This window comes from Heliangelus exortis, chromosome 13 (genome assembly GCF_036169615.1).
Source record: "Heliangelus exortis chromosome 13, bHelExo1.hap1, whole genome shotgun sequence".
NCBI classification, from domain to species: Eukaryota; Metazoa; Chordata; class Aves; order Apodiformes; family Trochilidae; genus Heliangelus; species Heliangelus exortis.
Window position 1 is genome coordinate 3,190,610 of NC_092434.1, and position 18,434 is coordinate 3,209,043.

Here is an 18,434-nt window from a genome sequence, read left to right on the forward strand (position 1 = left end):
ACATGCCTATAAAATTTTACTTGAGCCTGAAACCCAGGATATAGTCTCTGAGACAGGGAGAAAATATTGCTGGCTGAACTTGGTTTAAATCAATCTTGAGTTTCAAGAATCCAAAAATAATAAGGTTTGTGGGTTTTATGTGCTTTTGCTGTGGTTCCATAACTCAGAAAGAAATCACTTTGTAGAATCAAGTGTCATGTTAGCTTACAAAGCAGAGCAGAAGGAAAAAATAACACAGATGAAAGGCCAGACTTTTTATAGTGGCTACTGAAAATTCAAAGAAAATAATTTCATCAAAGGATTTCCCTGCAGTGTCCTCAGACACAAGCCCTGATCTGAATAGATATGGTAATTCATATTGCAGGAACCCAACAGCTCACACCTGGAGAACAGTTTTAAGCAGCTGGAGAAATCAGGGATGGTAATTCCTACATCACTGAGGCTGCTCTGCCCCCCTAGCCAGGAGAAGAGAAGCAGCATCCATGGGCAAGGATGCACAAATCCACATTTCTGAGACACCCTGGGACCCTCCTCAAAAGTCTTTGCAGTGTGCTTGTGGCTACTTGCAGGACAGATGTGTTCCTTCAAAACTACCCTACAGTGAGCTAAATGCAACAGGCATTTTACCAGTTTCCTCATTTCCACATTACAGCAGTAAGAAGAAAGACAGAATGTGCCCTTGCAAAGATTGCTAATAAAAACATCAATAACTGGACTGCACACAACTGAGAGTTCCCATTTATATTGGCATTGCCAAATGTCTTGCAATATTTAGCCTTTGGCTTTTATCAATAAAGAAAATAATGCTGCTGCTAAACTAAAATATTGAAGGCACAAGCAAAGCCCAGCACACACAAACAAAAAAAAAAAAAAAAAATAAAAAAGACAGCAAACGAATGCTATAAATCTTAGTGCAATATTTTTAATTTTGCTTGGAATTCACAATCAGATCAGTTTTATCCAATTAAGTATTATTCAGTCTGTCTTTGTCAGCTCTTCCCTATTATATAAAATGTTCCACTTCTCTCTATTCTACTTCTGTAGCAAATTGACAGGGTCATTTTTCACATGGTAAACTGGGATTAAGGTGATATTAAACCATTTTGCATAACACGACTCAAAGCATGCTGCAACAAAAAGCCTGGATGTTGCCCTTTGTTGGTGTCATTGATGATGCCCTTCCTAGGTTGGTGGGTTCCTGAATATCTCCAGGATTTTTAGCCCTATAGGATGATATTGCAGGATTGAAAATTGTGTTTGGACCCAGAATTTTAACACTCTGATTTTTCCATTAGCAGCTTTCAGCATCAAGAAGTAAGACCAAGCCAGTCTTAGGGTAAGAACAGGCAGAACTGACATGCCCCCAAAAGCTTGCAAAACCACACATTTGCTAGAGGTGAGCTTTTTTGTCCTGTTTTGAGAGAAGGAGGAGATGTGTTTTTAATTATTTCAGTCAAATTAGTGATTTTAAGCTTTGCACTATGACTTCTTTGAAGCCAACTCACACGAGGAGAATTACCTCTTTTTGGGTGTGTTATTTCCACCTTGCAATGTATCAGGTGCTTCACAAAATGATTGGATATATGATTTTCTTTTTTTAAAACCCTTATCAAGGAACATGGTTATAAATGCATTTTGTTCTTTCTTCAACCTCAGGCTTTTAGTATTACTGATGCAGATCCCATGTGTAAAGAAATATATTGAGTCTGTGTGGGGGGATAAAGAAAGTATGGATATTTCCTATAGCTGCCTGAAATCCAAATGTATTCCTAAATCCTAAAGAAATTCTGCCTGTGACTGATCCTGGTAGTGCACTGGAGGAGTGTGAATCTGTGGGCAAGGGGGGGCTCTAATGAAGAGCACATAATGCCATGCAGACAGACTTGGTTTGTGGTGGTTTATACCAAGATAATGGTTATTTAACTTTTTCCACAGCAGTCCTGAAAATCCTAGAGGAGATGTTGAATATAAGACAGATGCTTGGATAACACAGTCTCAGCTTTCTGGTTTTGTACCATGTTTGGTTTCCTATCCAGCCCTGCAACTCAGTTCAGTCATGGCTGTAGGAAGAGGTGCTCTCTGGTGCTAAAAGCCATTAGAGAGTAGATTTTACTCTAAATTTTGACTGAAACCACCATGTTTTAACAACACAACCATGGTTTCTGCAGCCATGCAGAAAAAAAGACAGCAGCAATGTCAAAAAACTAGTGACTTGGTGTGCAGTCTCCTGGCATGATGCAATCCACGTAGCATGAAACATTTGTGTTTACCTAACATCTCTTTTCAGTCTTTTCTTTTTAAATGTCACAGAAAGCTAAGCAGTTTGATTTTTCTGAGTGAGCTTTTAAAAATCCATCTTTCCTTTGTAATAGGAAATTCTTTACAATCTCTTCTGTGCTACCTTTCTTCTACAGCTTAGCTGGCAAAGCAAAAAGACAGTCACCTCTCTTCAAATAGTGCTATGCAGTGGCCCATTGCAGGAGAATTCATAAAAACAAAACCAAAACCAAACCAAACAAAAAACCCACCTCAATTTATACAAAGAGTAACCAGATAACAGATACAGTTCCCAAATGAAGAAAAGTGACATTCCCCCTGGCCTTTTTCCTAGGGCAGCCCTAAATCAGCAGCCTTTCCCCATGGTTTTACATTATTATTCCATTGCTTTTATCCTCCTTTTAGACCCTGCAGTTTCTTAGCTGGGATTGCAAAAGGTCAGGGAGGTTCTTCTCTGATGAACAAGATGAACAAGACTTTCCTTTCTCATCCTCACACACCTTTGAAATGAAACACAGACTTGGAACCCATAAATGAAGTTACTTTCAAATAAGATTCAGATAGGCATCAGGACTTTAAGGACATATTAAGAAAGAAATGTGGGGGTTTTTTTCCTGGGTTTGTCCAGGAGCATCCAGGACTCATCATACTTTAAGTTAAATATCAGCTTCACTTTTCACAATACTGCAGTGATGAAGAACTATCTCAAAATTGATTTATTGATCCCTAAAAAGACAGATATATAAGGTTATTAAAGTTAACACTTCAATATGTGCAAAATCTATTATCTGAGCTTGTTAACATTCATGTGTTGGTTAAGAGTGGCTATAAAAAGGACAAGGCAGACACCTCCCTCCTGAAAAAACTGCTCATGGATAAGAATTCAGATTTATGTCCTTTTTGTTAAGTATCTATAGCCAGGCTGGAGTCACTGAGAAGTGACAGCTGATGTTTAGTTCCTTCAACAATTAAGCCATCCTCAGTCCATTTCTCAACATCTGTATTCATACAGATGTCTATATTCATACAGGTGTCTATATTCATACCAGGGTCTCACTATTTGGGCAGTTCCTTTTCCTCTGCAGTTACTTGCAAGATAAATGTTCACTGCTTTTAAAAATCAGCTGTGAGTCAAAGAATGGATTTAAAGGCTGTTGAATATGCAGCTATAGATACTTAGAGAAAAGTGCTTCACTTTGTGGGTGTAAATGAAACATTTTGCAGTCAGAGAAAGCAAGGTTCTTGTGGCTTTCATTTTGAATCCATTAGAGTTTTCAATAATTTATTCACATGCAGAGTTTCTGTCGCAGTGGGTTTGTGTTTGTCACATCACCTCAATTTTTCTAATGAGTTGCTAATGAGAGGTCAATTACTTATGAAAATTAGAAAAACATCCATTGAGGAACTGTACTGAGGTAAAGTGTGCTACTTTCTAATGTTATGATATAAATCATTACAGCTTTAATGAATATATTACTCTTTTTCACGTTACAGCTTATTTCCCACCCTACAAAATGGCCTTAAGATGAGTTTGAAAAGAACATGAGCAACTCTCCTAAAAAATTTTCTTGCATTGTGTTTACTAATAATTGCAGGTTAATACCTTACTTTTGGCTCTTGTCATTAAAAGTTTGCTCATGCATCACTACCTTGCTGTGAAATTTTCAGCTGATTAAACCAAAGGTGGTAGTAACAGCAGATTTGCCATGCTGAATCAGAGCACCAATCTCTCATCTACCCCAGCTCCATTTCCAGCAGTCACCTTTGGTTTGGCACATCCTGTAAAGCACCAGACTGGCTGGATTGTACCCAAACTGGTTCTCCTAACCCTTCTTTCAGGTAACCAGCATGAGCAGGACTGGAAGGAACCAGCCAGAGCCTTCATCCTGACCTCCTGTGTTGGTGAACTCTACCCCTGTCTCTAAGAAGACTTTCAAGAATCACTGGTGAGTAAGAGGTTCAAGTCTTCATTTCACAAATCACCCTGGGCACCCATTTTTTTACTTGTTTAGGGTTTTGAATGACGAGTGTAGAGGCAGAAAAAAAAACAGGCAAAAAGAATGTGAGGAACCAAGATGGATAGTGGGTTACTTGCAGAATCATGCAATTATCTAGAGAGGCCAGGGATATAATTCACTGCTGAAATTCAGCTTTGCACTGTCATAAGTTACCATTTCAGAGCAGAAGCTGAAATGGCCAGAGAGGGGAAAGTGAACAAGCAGAAGTATAATTGGACTTCAGTATTTCACATCAATACCCTGAGAGTTCCACTGCTAAGCACTGTTTCACAGCCTGACCAGGGTAACACTGCAGTGAACAAACATTGGATCTCCCATATTCAGACCATTAGATTCTTCCATTTCCCCTGCAGGTGCTGTAAATCAAAAGCCAAAGACACCCTGTTATGTGCTACAAGGCAGTTTTGTTGGCCTTTCTTTCCAAACACGCTTTTTTCCAAGAGTCTCATTCACTTCAGCTTTACTGTCTTGAATACAGCTTTAAATTGAGGGGAGAGAAGGAAAGAAATAAAAATATAAACTGAAACTAAGCAGCCCTCTACAGAGAATGAAGGTGGCAGCTGGTTAAATAAAAAAGCGAGTGCATCACATGGATGTGATTTTCTTGGTTTCTAAAGAATTACAAGGTGCTTGTCACTTTGAACCAAGCCCAGTCTGGATTTAGGTGACTAAATTTAGTTGTTTGACTTGGGTGTGTTCAGAGGCCATCATTTTGGTGCAAAGAAATCCATTGTATGGATGAAGGGGTAAAGCAGCAGTTCTAAAGCACAGTTCTGCCACCTACTCTTAATATCACCTTGGGTAGCACTCATATTTTATGTCTCCAATCCCCCTCCCTTTCCTTCTCCCTGCAAAGATAAACATGTTAACAACTGCAAGGTGTCCAATGACTACTAAATGAAAACAATATAATAATGCACAGATCAGCTCCATGATGGAATAAAGAAGAAGTGAGCATGAATCTAAATACCTTCTCCTCATATCATAGCCTCTACATTGTTTTCAGGAGCATTTTTGGCAGGCAGTGATGAAAGGCTGAGAACAAAGTGAGTAAAATTTCTTTCTACTGCTTAAAAATTCTCAGCTGGTTTGCTATATCAAAAAGCTGTCTCTTTAAACAAATCACACGGTTAAAAATGCCAAGTTATAATTCAGCAACTAACTCAGAAAATGACAATTTAATCAATCAGAACCAACCCTCCTGAAAAAGAAGAAAAAAAAAAAAAAAAAAAAAGAAAAAGAAAAAAATATCTTCAAGCTTTCATGCAATGTGAGTGGTTGAAACTATAAAAAGGTTCAATCACTGTAGAACAAGCCTGCAGCATCAATGTTTATTAAAGTCAGGGGAGCCATTTATTGACCTGGGAAATAGCAAAGCACCAGCAGCACTGCTGGATTGCATTTTTATAGTTAACAAACGGAAAGGGGTATTTGCCTTTTCTCTTTTAATTGTGATTCCATCAAATCCAAAAAGTTAAAAGCCTCTTGATTTTTAAAGAAAAGCAAAGAGAAGGATGCTCCACACCGTTCTTTAGTAATTTTCTCTGCTCTGATTCCTAGCACTGGGATATATCAAATCACTGCAACACAGGATCAAATTTTTAGGCTTATCCACATGCCAGCAGAATGACAGACTGGTGTGTGTTCCCCTGCTACTTTAGGTGATTGCAGAAGACAGGGAGCAACCATTATGAAGCTGCTTCTTTCTGTAATCAAAAAGGAATTACTGTATTTATTCACAGAAAGGTCACCCTGCCACCGGGATAGACAGAAGCACTCAGAATGAATTGTCTTATCCCAAGACACCAGGCACTTTCTCCAGACAAAGACGATGTCTTTGTTGGTTGGGAGATTTTGTGACTCTATTTTGCTGCAAGCACATCTTTAGGTTGCACCTTTTCATGGTGCATAAACTGTGAATCCCAAGGAAAGCATCAACGGGAACCGTGCTTACGGATCCACGTTACCCAAATTACAGGAGTTTGGCTTCTGCTTCCCTCTTTCCACGTGGTTCCCCATCCACAGGAAACCTTGGAGTTAAGCAAGGAACGTGGGGCAGGGATTTCAAACACCCTGCCTGTGTCAGCTGCCACCTAAAGCACTGCCAGAAAAGGCAACTTCAAAAGCTAAGAGGATGAGTCAGTGAGGGCTGAGCTGACGTGCCACATGCTGAAGCCAAAAGCTGAAGCTAACCCATATCCTCCATGGATTAGGTACAAAGCAGGCTGAGGAACACAGAGGGGCCAGCAGGTTCTACACGTCTGCATCAAAGGGGAATGAATATTGTAACAAATCCCCCCTCACCCAGGACCTCAGCAGTCGCTGATCCGCCGCACGCGGTAGCAGCTCAGAGCTGGGTGGGAGCAAGGAGATAAAACCCACGTCCAGCACTTCAAAACTGCACCTCTCCAGCACTTGGAGGATTTCACACTATTTCTGAATGGAGCACAGGGTAGAAAACTGCCTCTCTGATCCCACCCAGCACTTCCCACCTGCCTTTGAAGTTTGCAAACAAGCCCCCAGCAGCTCTACTTCTCATATCCTTTTCTTCATTCATAGAGAAAACCACATTATAACCTTACTTAAAAGATAGGGGGGGAGCTTGACACAAATTACCTGTCATACTTGTAAGAGTTTTGGTATTTGCAAGAGGGGAAAAAAAGGCTTCAAATGTTTTGAGAGTTGCACAAAGCTGCTTTGGAATTCAAAGGCAGCTCATAAAAAACAAGCCAACTTTTAGGTTGGTGTAAGGTTTGAGATACCCATTTTGCACTAAAATCACAATACTGCCAGAATATGAAGAAATAAAAGGTTATGGAAAAAGTAACCCATGAGTTTCTTCAAATTAGATCCCATTGGCATGAAACCAGTCCACAGCTGTCATTTGTGTTGCTGCAAGACAGATTACTTCTTAAATAATCTTAATGACAACTTTGATTTGACTTCTGTAATTACTGGAGGGAGAAGAGACCACATTTCCTAGGAAGAAAAATCTTTTATCTGCTTGTTTAACGTACAGTCTTTGATGAGATGGAGCTCCTTCCCCCTGAGTTATTTCCCTGAGCATTTTGTTTTGAAAAAGAAATGGATTTCCAGTTGAAAGCAGAGCTGCTGTGCAGCTGTCAGAGCTGTGGGAGAGGTGTCTGATTGTCATTTACAGTGACCCTTGATTCTTCTCTAAATAGAGCATCTCTCCTATCCCATTGCCTCACCCTCTCTCTTCTTCAAAAGCAGGTGTATTTACAGGGTTGGATTCTTCTTTGAGCTACCTCCACCACCACCAATAAATCAAAAAAATTTCTCCTATAATCAATGGAGTGTCTTCAGCTTTACCAGACAGTATAATCTGGTCCATGAGACAGCTGATTGTTATCTATAACCTCCCCATCCAATTCAAGCAATGGGAGATGTAATCGAAAAATTTCCTTCAAGACTTTTTTACTGCCAGAATAGATCACATTCTATGGCAGCCTTTTTACAATCTCCACTTTTCTAAATAAACATCACACATCCTCTGCTGCCTTTACTGCAAAACACTTCTCCCTGCCCGTATCAAAGCATGATGTGAGCTGATGGGCCAACACACAAGACAAACAGTGGCAGCCTCTCTGTGCAAGCCCCTGGTGTGACAGCAAGACCCCTGTAGGGTGCAATGGGGTTGAGGCTGTGGACCAGGAATAATTCTCATGGTTGAATGAGTTGAAACCCCCTTGCAGTGTCCCCCTCCCAGTGGGACACTCCATGGCATTGGAAATTATTAGATTCAGCTCCCAAAGATTAAAGAGTTGGTGGTGTAATGGTCTTTCACAGCAAAGATATGGAGCAGCTGGTAGGTGCAGTGGCTGCATCCAAAAAAAAAAAAAAAAAAATAAGGGAGAAGGCTGAAGAAATGGATGAGGAGCTGAGTTCCTCCAGGAACAACTCTGAAAAAGGGGACCAAGCAAAGCCACGCACTCCCAGTGGCTGGAGAAGTGGAACTGGGTGGGCAGTAATGTATTTAGAAGGAACTATTCAAAGCATGTTGCTGGACTGTAAATTAGCTGAAACTGCTCAGGAAAAAGCCCTGAGTGACACTGAAGGCCATGCAATTAAACACAGGGCTCCGATTTGCAATGAGCCACAAAAAGCAACTTCCTTATTAGTATGCACAGCAAATAGAAAATAACACCAAAAGCGTTGAGAATTTGGCTGTACTGTGCCATTAGATTAATTAACAGCTTTCCCCTATTGGTTTGCTCACTAAGATTAAACATACTCATTCTTTGATGCCCATTCATATTCATAAAACTGCAAATTTCTTCCCAGCTTTCTTTTGTTGGGAAGGGTTGATAGTTATTAATGAGAAATTGAACAGAGAAAGAGCTAAACATGATGGGGCCAAACAAAGCAGGATAGCTCTCACACTCACGAAGAGACTTTTTTTGGGGCTTTGAATTTCAGAGCAGCTTCAACTCATTTACAGAGCCTGGAAATGAAGGAGCCTTGCCTGTAGGAAAAACAAATATTTCCATGCAGCGTTATGACTTTGCCTCGGAGCACTTTGCAGCTCCGTGTTTTATTCACATTTGAGGACAATTTAACTCACTGAGCTTAACTGTGTAATCAGGATGCCTGAATGTGGATAATTCTTCCTCCTCCTTCCCACTGCAATCAGGTTTTGCTCTTCATTATACGTGGTCGGGTTTTTGCGGGCTCTCTAAGAGCGTAAATCTTCACAGAGTTCTTCAAGCTTTGACCTATATCTTGCATATCCATAAACTTTTCCCCCTGGGTTGTCTTTTGGAGCACACCAGTTCATTAAAGTCTTGAACACTGAACTCTCACTCTTATTGCTTTATCGCCCGGTTTATGTGCCAGATGTCAAAACAGGCATCAGAAACCTGATTTATGGGGATATATACAGGAATTGTGGTGCCTGCTTCTGACTGGGAGTCAGATGGCAATTTCCTATCCGAATTTTCCTCCTCAGCTACCAGGGCCCAGCCTGGCAGCCCAAAGACAGCACAGACAAGATTGAATCCAGAGATCATGATTCAGGACTAACAAAGCTTCGGAGCTTTTTATAATATCTTTGAATTATTTGCTTCCCAGTTTTAATCACATTTGACCACTTCATAGCTTGGTCTTTTTTTTTTTTTTTTTTTTCCTGCAAGCAGAAATCAGTACTGATTTTAAAAAATGAAAGCTCAACAAGTCAAGCAGTCTTCAAATGCCAGCATGAGATAGATTTTATCCTGTTTCTTTCTTCGGACGATCAGAAAATTATGGGTGAAACCATAAGTAGAATGCATTGAGAAGAAACCTCAGGTTCCCTCGCTAATTCGCCATTTCACACCGAGTCAGATTCACTTTCTGCTCACTTTGTACGGGAAAGTTGGGGGTTTTAAACGTTGTTTTCGGACCGGTCGGGCCCCCTCCTGTCCCCACAGCCGCGCCCCGGACGCGGAGGGTGGAGCCGAACCGCCTCTTCCTCCTCCTCCCGCTCCTCCTCCGGCCTGCCCGGCCGCGGCGCTAGGCGAGCGCGGGGATCCGGTGCGGCCTGCGGGCAGCGCCGCCGCCATGGCCGGGGAAGTGAAAACGAAGCTGTCCAAGAACCTCCTGCGCATGAAGGTGAAGCGGGGGAAGGTGGCAGGGATGGAGGGGAGGGGTGCTGGGACCCCGAGGCCCGGCCCGCGGTGGGGTGAGGGGCGGGCGGGCCTGGCCCGGCTGTGGGGGCTCCGGGAGCGCTGAGGCCGCGGCGGCGGCGGGAGGATGGAGGCGGGGAAAGGATGGGGGATGAGGGGCTGAGACGTCCTGTGAGCAGCTTGAGGGGCTTCGGGCTGAACCAGGACATCTCGGCAGCCCCTTCCATGGTTTGGGGCGTTCCTCAGTGTCTGCGCCTGGCCACGTAGCGTCCGTCCCGGGTACGAGTGTCTCCTGCTTCCCACAGCGCACGTTTTTAAAAAAAAAAAAAAAACAATTTTATGTCTTAACCCCTAATTTTATGGCTTAGCCCTTTCGGGCCGACAGCTTTCCGGGCTTCTCCTTTGCAACCCGGCCTGGGAGAGGCGGGTTCGGAGATTCCCTTCTGTTCCACCAACCCCCAGGATGCTGCCGGGGGTCCCGGGGGTGGTGAATCGTGGGATGGTGAATCGTGGGGGGATGAATCATGGGGTGGTGAATCGTGGGGGGATGAATCGTGGGGGGATGAATCGTGGGGGGATGAATCGTGGGGTGATGAATCGTGGGGTGTTGGAGGGTTTGATCCAGGAATCAGCCTCAAAGTTGCAGCCAAAGTTTCACCGTAGCACGAGGCATCTTTGGGGCATCACTGGAGTCTGTGCCACCTGGTTTCTTAACGTGACTTAACGCTGAATAAAAACTGTAAAACTTCTTCCACACGGAGGTGTTGAAATGAAAATTTTATTCGTGTTGCTTGCCTGACGTGGGGAGAGCTCTTAATTTTTTGGGGGGGAGGGAAGTTTGTCTCTTTGCATTGATAGCAGATAAAATGCCCAACCTGAATGGCAGCGTTAATCACCTTTCCCAGCTTATAAATATATAAATATTTGTAACGTCCTGATGTGCCTGTTCCCCTTGGAGTTGTGAATCTCATGTCAAGCCCAATGTGAAATTAGTATCTGGCTAATGGGTTCTGCTTCACCTCGTGTACTACAACACCTAATTCAGTAGAGTACAATCTCCTGTGATTGATGTTTCCTTACTGCTGGAAAACAACCAGTAAAAGTTGAGTTGCCATTAATTTTAAAAAAGATGCTAATATCCATTAAATTCTTCTAACTGAATACGACAAGGCCTTTGTGGTATCTTGCTTGTGATGTTTTATTTAACCGTGTTTTTCCCCACATGTTTACATGGGACTGTATTTTAGGCACAGGCTGAAAGGAATTGAGCTGACTTCAGTTCAATCTGCCATGTAACGTGTACCCTTCTGCAGTGCAGTGGAATATTTACCCCAATTAACAGATGCTGCCTAATGAAAGACTAAAACTCACGCACAGGGAGCAGAACACATCTTGTAGGTGCTGAGCTTACTTACAGCAGGGTGCAACAGGGGAAGACTCCCAGAACCTGGATTGCAGCACCATTTTTTAAAAATTATTTTTGCGTAATATTCTCTTGTAAAGTGAAATTTCTGCTCCTGTTTTCTGATCTGTTTAGCAGTCCCCTGGAGATTTCAAAAGCCAGTTTTTTAGATTCTCTGTCCTGCAAGGCTGTGGAGAAGCAGCCTGTGAGTGTGCTGCCATGACATTTGCAGGTTTCCAGTCTGGGCAGTAGAACCCAGCCTTGAAGAGATGAATAGGTTTTGGAAAGGTCATACACAAATCTTCTATTTAGCACCTTCCTGCAGGTCTTCTTGTTTACAAATGTTTTAATTAATAATCTACCAGCTGCTTCTGCAAATACTGATGTTTTGCCACTATTCAACGGGCAGGGGAAGTGTCACCCAAAGGTGCCATGTGGTCAGTGGTAGTTTTGTGAAGGCCCCGTGTGCCAAGTTCCAGACCACACGTGATGTCAAAAGGCACTTTTACATCCTGCACCATTTAATCCAGGTCTTGTTGCTTGGGGAAAATAATCTAAATAACTCAGTTACTGACTTACATACTCTGTGTCTGCCACAGTAGGTATACTTTTAATTCATCTATGTGTATTTACATTTTAGAGAAATGCAATCATATTTTTTTTTACTCAGTTATTCTTGTAGTAATCTTCAGGAACATAATCTTTAAAATGTAATGTGAAATTATTATTTAATTGGGCGCTTGCAGCAGAATTTCTCCTGTTGAGATTTCTGACTGGCTAACCAATTTCCTTGAGCAATATGGTTTTCCACATGATAGATTCCCTTATTTTCCTCAAGAAGATACTGTAATTTTAATTGGAAAGCTTTGACATATTTTGGATTGACTCAGAAAAGTCAATTTTTCTTTCATTAAAGATCTTCTACAAATGGATGCAAATAGAAATATAAATGGAAAATGAGACGCAGGCACTAAATTGGCTTTTACTTCAGAGTTTAGTTTGGTTTGCTTGGGCATTTTGTAAAGATTGAAAAGGGGAGAGGATGAATATAGTATGCATGTTACACATCTGTATTGGGTATATATTTTAATTAAGCTTAGTAATGTAGGATGGGGGTTTTTTGTGGGAGGGGAGTGGTTTTGATGCCTTCTTGGCCTTTATCCCCAACCGGGTCCATTTTAGGTTGGACCTAAACTATGTCCAAGCCTTCACTGGTGTTCAGGAGACAGATGTGGCATGTTCTCTGTCAGCCTGCAGGTTTATCTAAACACAAAAATGATCCTGCATTAAATGAGAGGGTCAAATTAGCTGACATTAAGTTCCTCTGAAGCACTGCGCCTCCAGGTATGCTTTTATGACCACAAAGCATTTTTTTGTACAAGAGTTTGTATAAACTGTACTGGTAGACTTGCCTTCACCTGGGCATTGCATTGGTATAATGTACACCTCTCACAGATACAATTATTCAGACACTTTCTGGAGACCTTAAGGGAGGTCCCAACTCCTAGAGATGTGAGAATAAAATAATTATTACCATAAAGTTGTGAGGAGTTCTTTTTTTTCCAGAATGTTTTGATGACACTTAAATACTTTGGTACTTGGTATAAATACTTGGTACTTAAATAACCTCTCAGTTCAGGCACCTGACTTGAGACAAATGGGGAAAAAAAAAAAAAAAAAAGAAAGAAAGGGATACTTCACATGTATCAGGTCTGTAGTTTTGCACTCCCAGCAGTTTTTCATAGGCCATCACAGATGTCCTCTTGCTCCCTGGTGTGACAGAAGTTACTGTGCTTATCTGTCTGTTCCCATCCTCTGCCAAAGTTTATCACCAGGGAAGCAGTTTACAGGAATGACCTTGTATTAGGCAAAATTACCGTAAATTAAATTATTTGTTTCAACTAACTTGCTAGACTGTTACTGCAGTGACTTCAGAAGTGCTTGGATGAGCAGAGCTGGTAACATCTTCTAGCACAGCTGGATACAAAAGAATTCTCTTCATAGCCACAGTGACTTCTTTCCACTTCCAGGAGCAGGTTCCAGCCTCCAGGGCTGCAAAAGACAGACAGTTCATTAAATGGAAGCTGGGAAAATGGATGTTTGAAAGCATGGATGTTTCAAACACCAGCCAAGCTGGCGTGGCTTTCCTCTAGCTCTGAGCTCCAGTGCTGTCTGTATGGGTGGTGGTGGCTCCTGGTATTCAGTCATAACTTCAACATTTGTGATCTTCTCCAGTGTTTCCAAAATTTTAGCAAAGTTAAGGAGTTGTAACAACTGTGATGCATCAAAAATAACCAGGAAAGGTCTTTTTCTCTGTAAGTACAAATGTGGCCGACTGACTGACTGCTGACTTCCCAGTAGAGACCTGTGATCAGCAGTTGTTTATTTTTTCCATTAAACCAAACCCAAAGGAAACTCACAACAAGCATTTACTTTTTATCAGCTGTTAAATGCTATCTGAAGGACAATTGTCCTCATGTAATTACATGTCCATCATGTACTGCATGGTCAGAACATAGTTGTGATGCAAAAAAAAAAAAAAAATCTGTATGTTTATGTGTCTTTCTTTTTAGTTCATGCAAAGGGGGTTGGATTCACAAACTAAAAAACAACTAGAAGAGGAAGAAAAGAAGATAATAAGTGAAGAACACTGGTATCTTGATCTACCAGATCTAAAAGAGAAAGAGTAAGCTTGTAACCTTTTGTACTTCTTATCATCACTGGATTTTGGGGGAGTGGGAATAGACTATATGTTTTTTTCATGTAAAAGAAGTATTAATAAGCAATTAGCAGAAGCAAAAATAGGGAGAGACTGACGTTACAGCTTTTTTATTATTTATTTTTGGAGACATTCTCAAGGTTGCCTTGTGCAGTTTGACCTACTTTCATTTCTTGTGTGTGTTGTTTTCTTTCACTCAGAGTTTCCTCTAGATGAATGTAATTAGTTTCTTTCAGGCAGGACCCAATTCATTCACTGCTGCTTTTTCCCTTCATTTGAAAAAAAATCAGTTTGAAACCTTGTGTTAGTAAAGTCAGCTCCTGTCACATGGTTAGGACCATTCAGGACAGTTCTGTCTTGTTGAGTCCAGCTTCAAATCTTGTTTCTGAATTAAGAGATATAATGGCAAAAATAAAGGGTTAGCTAATAAGGAAGATGTCCATTCCTGCTATTTAGAAATTGCTTTAAAAAGCAGAACTTATTTTAAAATTCTTTGATTTTTGTCCTTTCTAAAGGGGACAAATTCCATTGAGGGAGAACATACATAATTTTTAAAAAGATGGGATCAGGGGAATTAGCTGTAGTTGAATAAGGTCATTGATAAAGTGCTGTTGGCAGATAGGAGAAAAAGGTATTTGAGCTTCAGCAAGGAAGGTTGAAGGTGGACATTATGAGAATTTTTGTAACAATGAGGCTATTGAAGCACTGGAACAGATTGCCTAAGGAAACATTGGATTCTTCATCCCTGGAAGTCCTTTGAGGACAGGTTGGATGGACCTTTGCTGTTCATGGTAGATGTTTAACTGATCCTGCCTTGAGGTGGGAGAATGAGTTTCATCTCTTCAGCCTAACTTCCTGTGAGTGGGAACGTTTGCTTTACATGGGAGATGAAGAGGATGAGGGAAGAGTTGCATATGTGTGTGAGGAAAAGAAGGATGGAACAATTCATGGAAGTACTTTTATCTCACACGTGTATTATGAATGCCTCAGGGTCATGTTTCTTTTCTCTCTCCATGCTCATTAAAAGAGGGGAAAAAAGGAGGAAGAAAGGGGAAATCTTTCTCTGCTGAACAGAGGATTACACAGTGTTTTATATCCTGACAGACTCAACTAATGCCAGGTCTAACATCAGAATGAAAAATTAATTAGAAGCTTTTGCTGGTGTAGTAATGCCACCTGGAGAGTGATATTTATGTGGTATTTTTATTCTGACAAAGCATTAATGTAGGTGGAATCATCCCAGCAAAGAGTGCTTTTTGTCAGGAGAGTTAATTTTGCTTGTGGAACTGGCACAGCTTTCCTGTTAAAAAGTATTCCTTTGCACTCCAAGCTCCTTGTATTGAAAGATTTATCAGAGCAATTAAGCTTCAGAAAGTGTGGTGGTGTTTGTTTGTGTGTGGGGAAGGCAGCAAATGCTTTTTGCATTTGTTTAATTCCATTGTTTTAAAGCACATCATTTGACAAGTGCTGGGTTTGGGGTTTCATGCAGGAGCTTTATAATAGAAGAGAGGAGCTTCATGCCCTGTGAGGATCTACTTTATGGCAGAATGTCCTTCAAAGGATTCAATCCAGAAGTTGAGGTACTGTTGAAATGTTCTGTTTTGAGGCAGTCTTGGGTTAGGAAGAAGCCCTTGGGGTTGGGGATTAAGGTGATCACACTACATGATCTTTTGCAGCACCATAAAACCTCCTATGTACAGGAAATCTGTGATTTGAACCAAAATGATGATCAATGCAGCATGTGGTAAATAGAAGCTTTTTATCTCCTTGTGTTGATGGTTGGTAATTGCATGACTCCTGCACATCTTCCCTCCCTGAAGTGAGGAAACTGTCCCACATGCTGTTCCCCAAAACAAAAGCTTAATTTTCCTCCTGCCATTTAATTTGGAGTCCAGTCTTGCAAATGTTCAACTCTATTTGTTCACCAATTACTTGTGTAAGGACTCAAAGCTCCAAAGTAAAAATTCTGGGCAAGAGAGTCTTTCATTTCTTTCTTGCATGATTCATGCTGATAGAACTGCACTGAAATAGTAATAAGATGTTAGCACTGAACTGAAGCAGGAGGATGAAGGTGCAAAGACTAAGAAGTATGCAAAAAGCTAAGCAAGGTGATTACTGGAGGATTCTTGTAGTTATTTTGAACTTGTTCTCACTATGACTTAGCATATTATTGCTTCATGGGTTTTACAAGTAGGTTATTGTAGATCCTTGCAGATATTTTTCAATTTTCACAAAAACCATTTCAAGGACTGTGTGCTAACATCACACTGAAAAATTAATTATGATCAAATTCTCTGGTCTCCTGAAGATGTCTGGCATGCCCTTGAGGATGTGTGAATAGTAAAATTCACTGAGAACACTTCTCTCTCTTGCCTCTTTTCCCAAAAGCAAACTCTTAAACTCAGTTTAGCAACAGGCAGGAACGTTGCCTTTTCTTCATAAGCTTTCTTAACACTGTGCTCTAGCCTGATCAGGGAACAGCAGCTAATTATTCATCTTAATTCTTACCTTTTATACATTTCTCCTACCAGTGAATTTCAGCATAGCTGCTGTTGTGCCAGAGTTACATGTTTAAGCTGTTTCTTACTTCATTTTCAGAAGTTAATGATCCAAATGAACTCTAAATGCAAGGAAGAAGAGATTGAAGTGGATAACAAAATGGAAGCTGATGTGTCAGATGAAGAAATGGCCAGAAGGTAAGATATATTTTACTATATAATCAATATTGGCTGGGAATATGATATGTTGCTGCATTATGTGTGGGAAAATGAACCCAAAAAGCAAGTACATAAAATACAACAAACAAAAAATCCCAACAGACTTTGGCACTTTACAGAAATGAATTTCCAGAAATGCTGGTGTGTATTTATTGGAATCAATTCATCAGTTTTGGGGGAAAATAACCTGCAAGGGTTTTCTGCCCTTCTACATCCAGACATTCCATGCTAATTCCCCCTTTGTCCCAGGCTGCTAACAAACCCAAACTATCAGAATGAATAACAATGTAACAAATAATCACGTTAATACTTCTGTCCCTATTAACAAGCTTTTTTAAACCACTTAAATTGTTGGTTGGATTTATGATTTGCTCCATTGAAGTTTTCTCTGATTTTAGTAAAAGCTGCAAATTCTTTCATTATCTTTACAGATATGAAACATTAGTGGGAACAATAGGGAAGAAATTCTTGAGAAAGAGAGACCAGCGTGTACTCCAGGATGAAGATGAGGACGGGAATAATAACACAAGACCTATCAAGAAAGCTAAGAAGAAGTTCTTAAAACCTCAGGATTAATGTCAGCTGCATAAGTGGAGCTAATAGAGATGTTATCTACCAAATATAGTACCAGAAGCTGGAGACTGTTTGAAGTTTCTGCTGTGTAATATTTTTTTTTTTTAATGCAAAGGATAGATGTGTAAATCTGTGTCTTTCTTCATTGAAATTTCTACCATCCACATGACATTTTTCAGAGTGGATGTGTATATAATGGATGTCATACATCCTTTCCTCTCTTAGCAGCTTTTAATATGTGGGGCACTAATCCCATCAGCCTTTTTAAATGCTGTGCATAACTAGATTGAGTGTCACATGCAATTGAGAGCAACATTATTTACAATTTATGATAACATCTGAAAGAAGTATTTGGAGTAAAGACAAGCTCTGTCCAATCCAGTAAGGCAGTTCAGCTTTCACTGTCTTTTAATTATAAAAATTAAAACCTTTGCTTAAAACATGTTGTTTGGTTGTTTTTTTTTTTTATTTTACTATGCTAAAAATAGGATGAGGAAAGAATAAGGAGAAAATCCATTTTATTGAATTTTATTTTTTATGAAGCCTATTTAAAAATAGATGGGTTTGTAGTAGAACTCTTTTTTTATAGACGAAACCAAATATTGGGCAATGTTTACAGTTTGACATTTGAGCAGATTGCAAGTCTTAGATTCTGGCTTCCAAAAGAAGTTTGCTAATCTTGTCTCTCAGCAAAAAAAAAAAGAAAAAGATGCAATCTTATAATTATCTATGTCCTGTCATAAAACCATAATAACGGCTTCAGAAACATATTTGAAAGCTGAATAAAAACTGTTGGGTTTTTTTTTTGTGGTTAATGATTGTGGTTTAATGTAAATGTTAATGTGATTTAGTGTAAAAAATTATGCTTAATACAATTTGAAATAAAAAGTGATTCTGGTTTGTGCTGACTGCAGATGTCCCCAAATAGTTGATTGCTCTGACTTTTTCTGTTTAGCATGCACTGAAGCTGTCTGAAGCAAGGTTGGGACAGAAGCTTTGTGCCCTCTGGTCAGTCAGTGCTCCGGGCCTGTTGAAAAATGTCATTGTGGTCTTGTCTAAAATCATAGCAGTTCTCTGTATCCTGCCTTTCAACAAGAAATATTT

The 18,434-nt window shown here is 40.4% G+C and overlaps 1 protein-coding gene and 1 long non-coding RNA gene across 4 annotated transcripts in view; both read left to right on the plus strand.

Moving 5' to 3' along the window:
• LOC139801941 (uncharacterized) overlaps window positions 1-9,649 on the plus strand; it is a 41,192-nt gene extending 31,543 nt beyond the window's left edge. For all 3 annotated transcript variants that reach the window (XR_011728411.1, XR_011728413.1, XR_011728412.1), the window contains 2 exons: window positions 4,117-4,223; window positions 6,038-9,649. This is a non-coding gene — a long non-coding RNA (uncharacterized lncRNA). The remainder of the gene's footprint in view (window positions 1-4,116; window positions 4,224-6,037) is intronic.
• A 108-nt stretch (window positions 9,650-9,757) lies between these two features.
• Window positions 9,758-17,772, plus strand: MPHOSPH6 (M-phase phosphoprotein 6). The gene is made up of 5 exons (XM_071756620.1): window positions 9,758-9,905; window positions 13,895-14,007; window positions 15,530-15,620; window positions 16,639-16,736; window positions 17,189-17,772. The coding sequence occupies exons 1-5, from the start codon at window positions 9,855-9,857 to the stop codon at window positions 17,331-17,333; spliced, it is 498 nt and encodes a 165-aa protein (XP_071612721.1). The 5' UTR covers window positions 9,758-9,854; the 3' UTR covers window positions 17,334-17,772.
• The last annotated feature ends 662 nt before the right edge of the window (window positions 17,773-18,434 follow it).

What these genes read in the sequence shown, in the direction of transcription:
- MPHOSPH6 (XM_071756620.1), top strand. Translation starts at nt 9,855, where the DNA reads ATGGCCGGGGAAGTGAAAACGAAGCTGTCCAAGAACCTCCTGCGCATG. An exon ending in CCAGATCTAAAAGAGAAAGA is followed by an intron (nt 14,008 to 15,529) that starts GTAAGCTTGTAA and finishes GGTTTCATGCAG; the next exon opens with GAGCTTTATAATAGAAGAGA. An exon ending in GATTCAATCCAGAAGTTGAG is followed by an intron (nt 15,621 to 16,638) that starts GTACTGTTGAAA and finishes CTTCATTTTCAG; the next exon opens with AAGTTAATGATCCAAATGAA.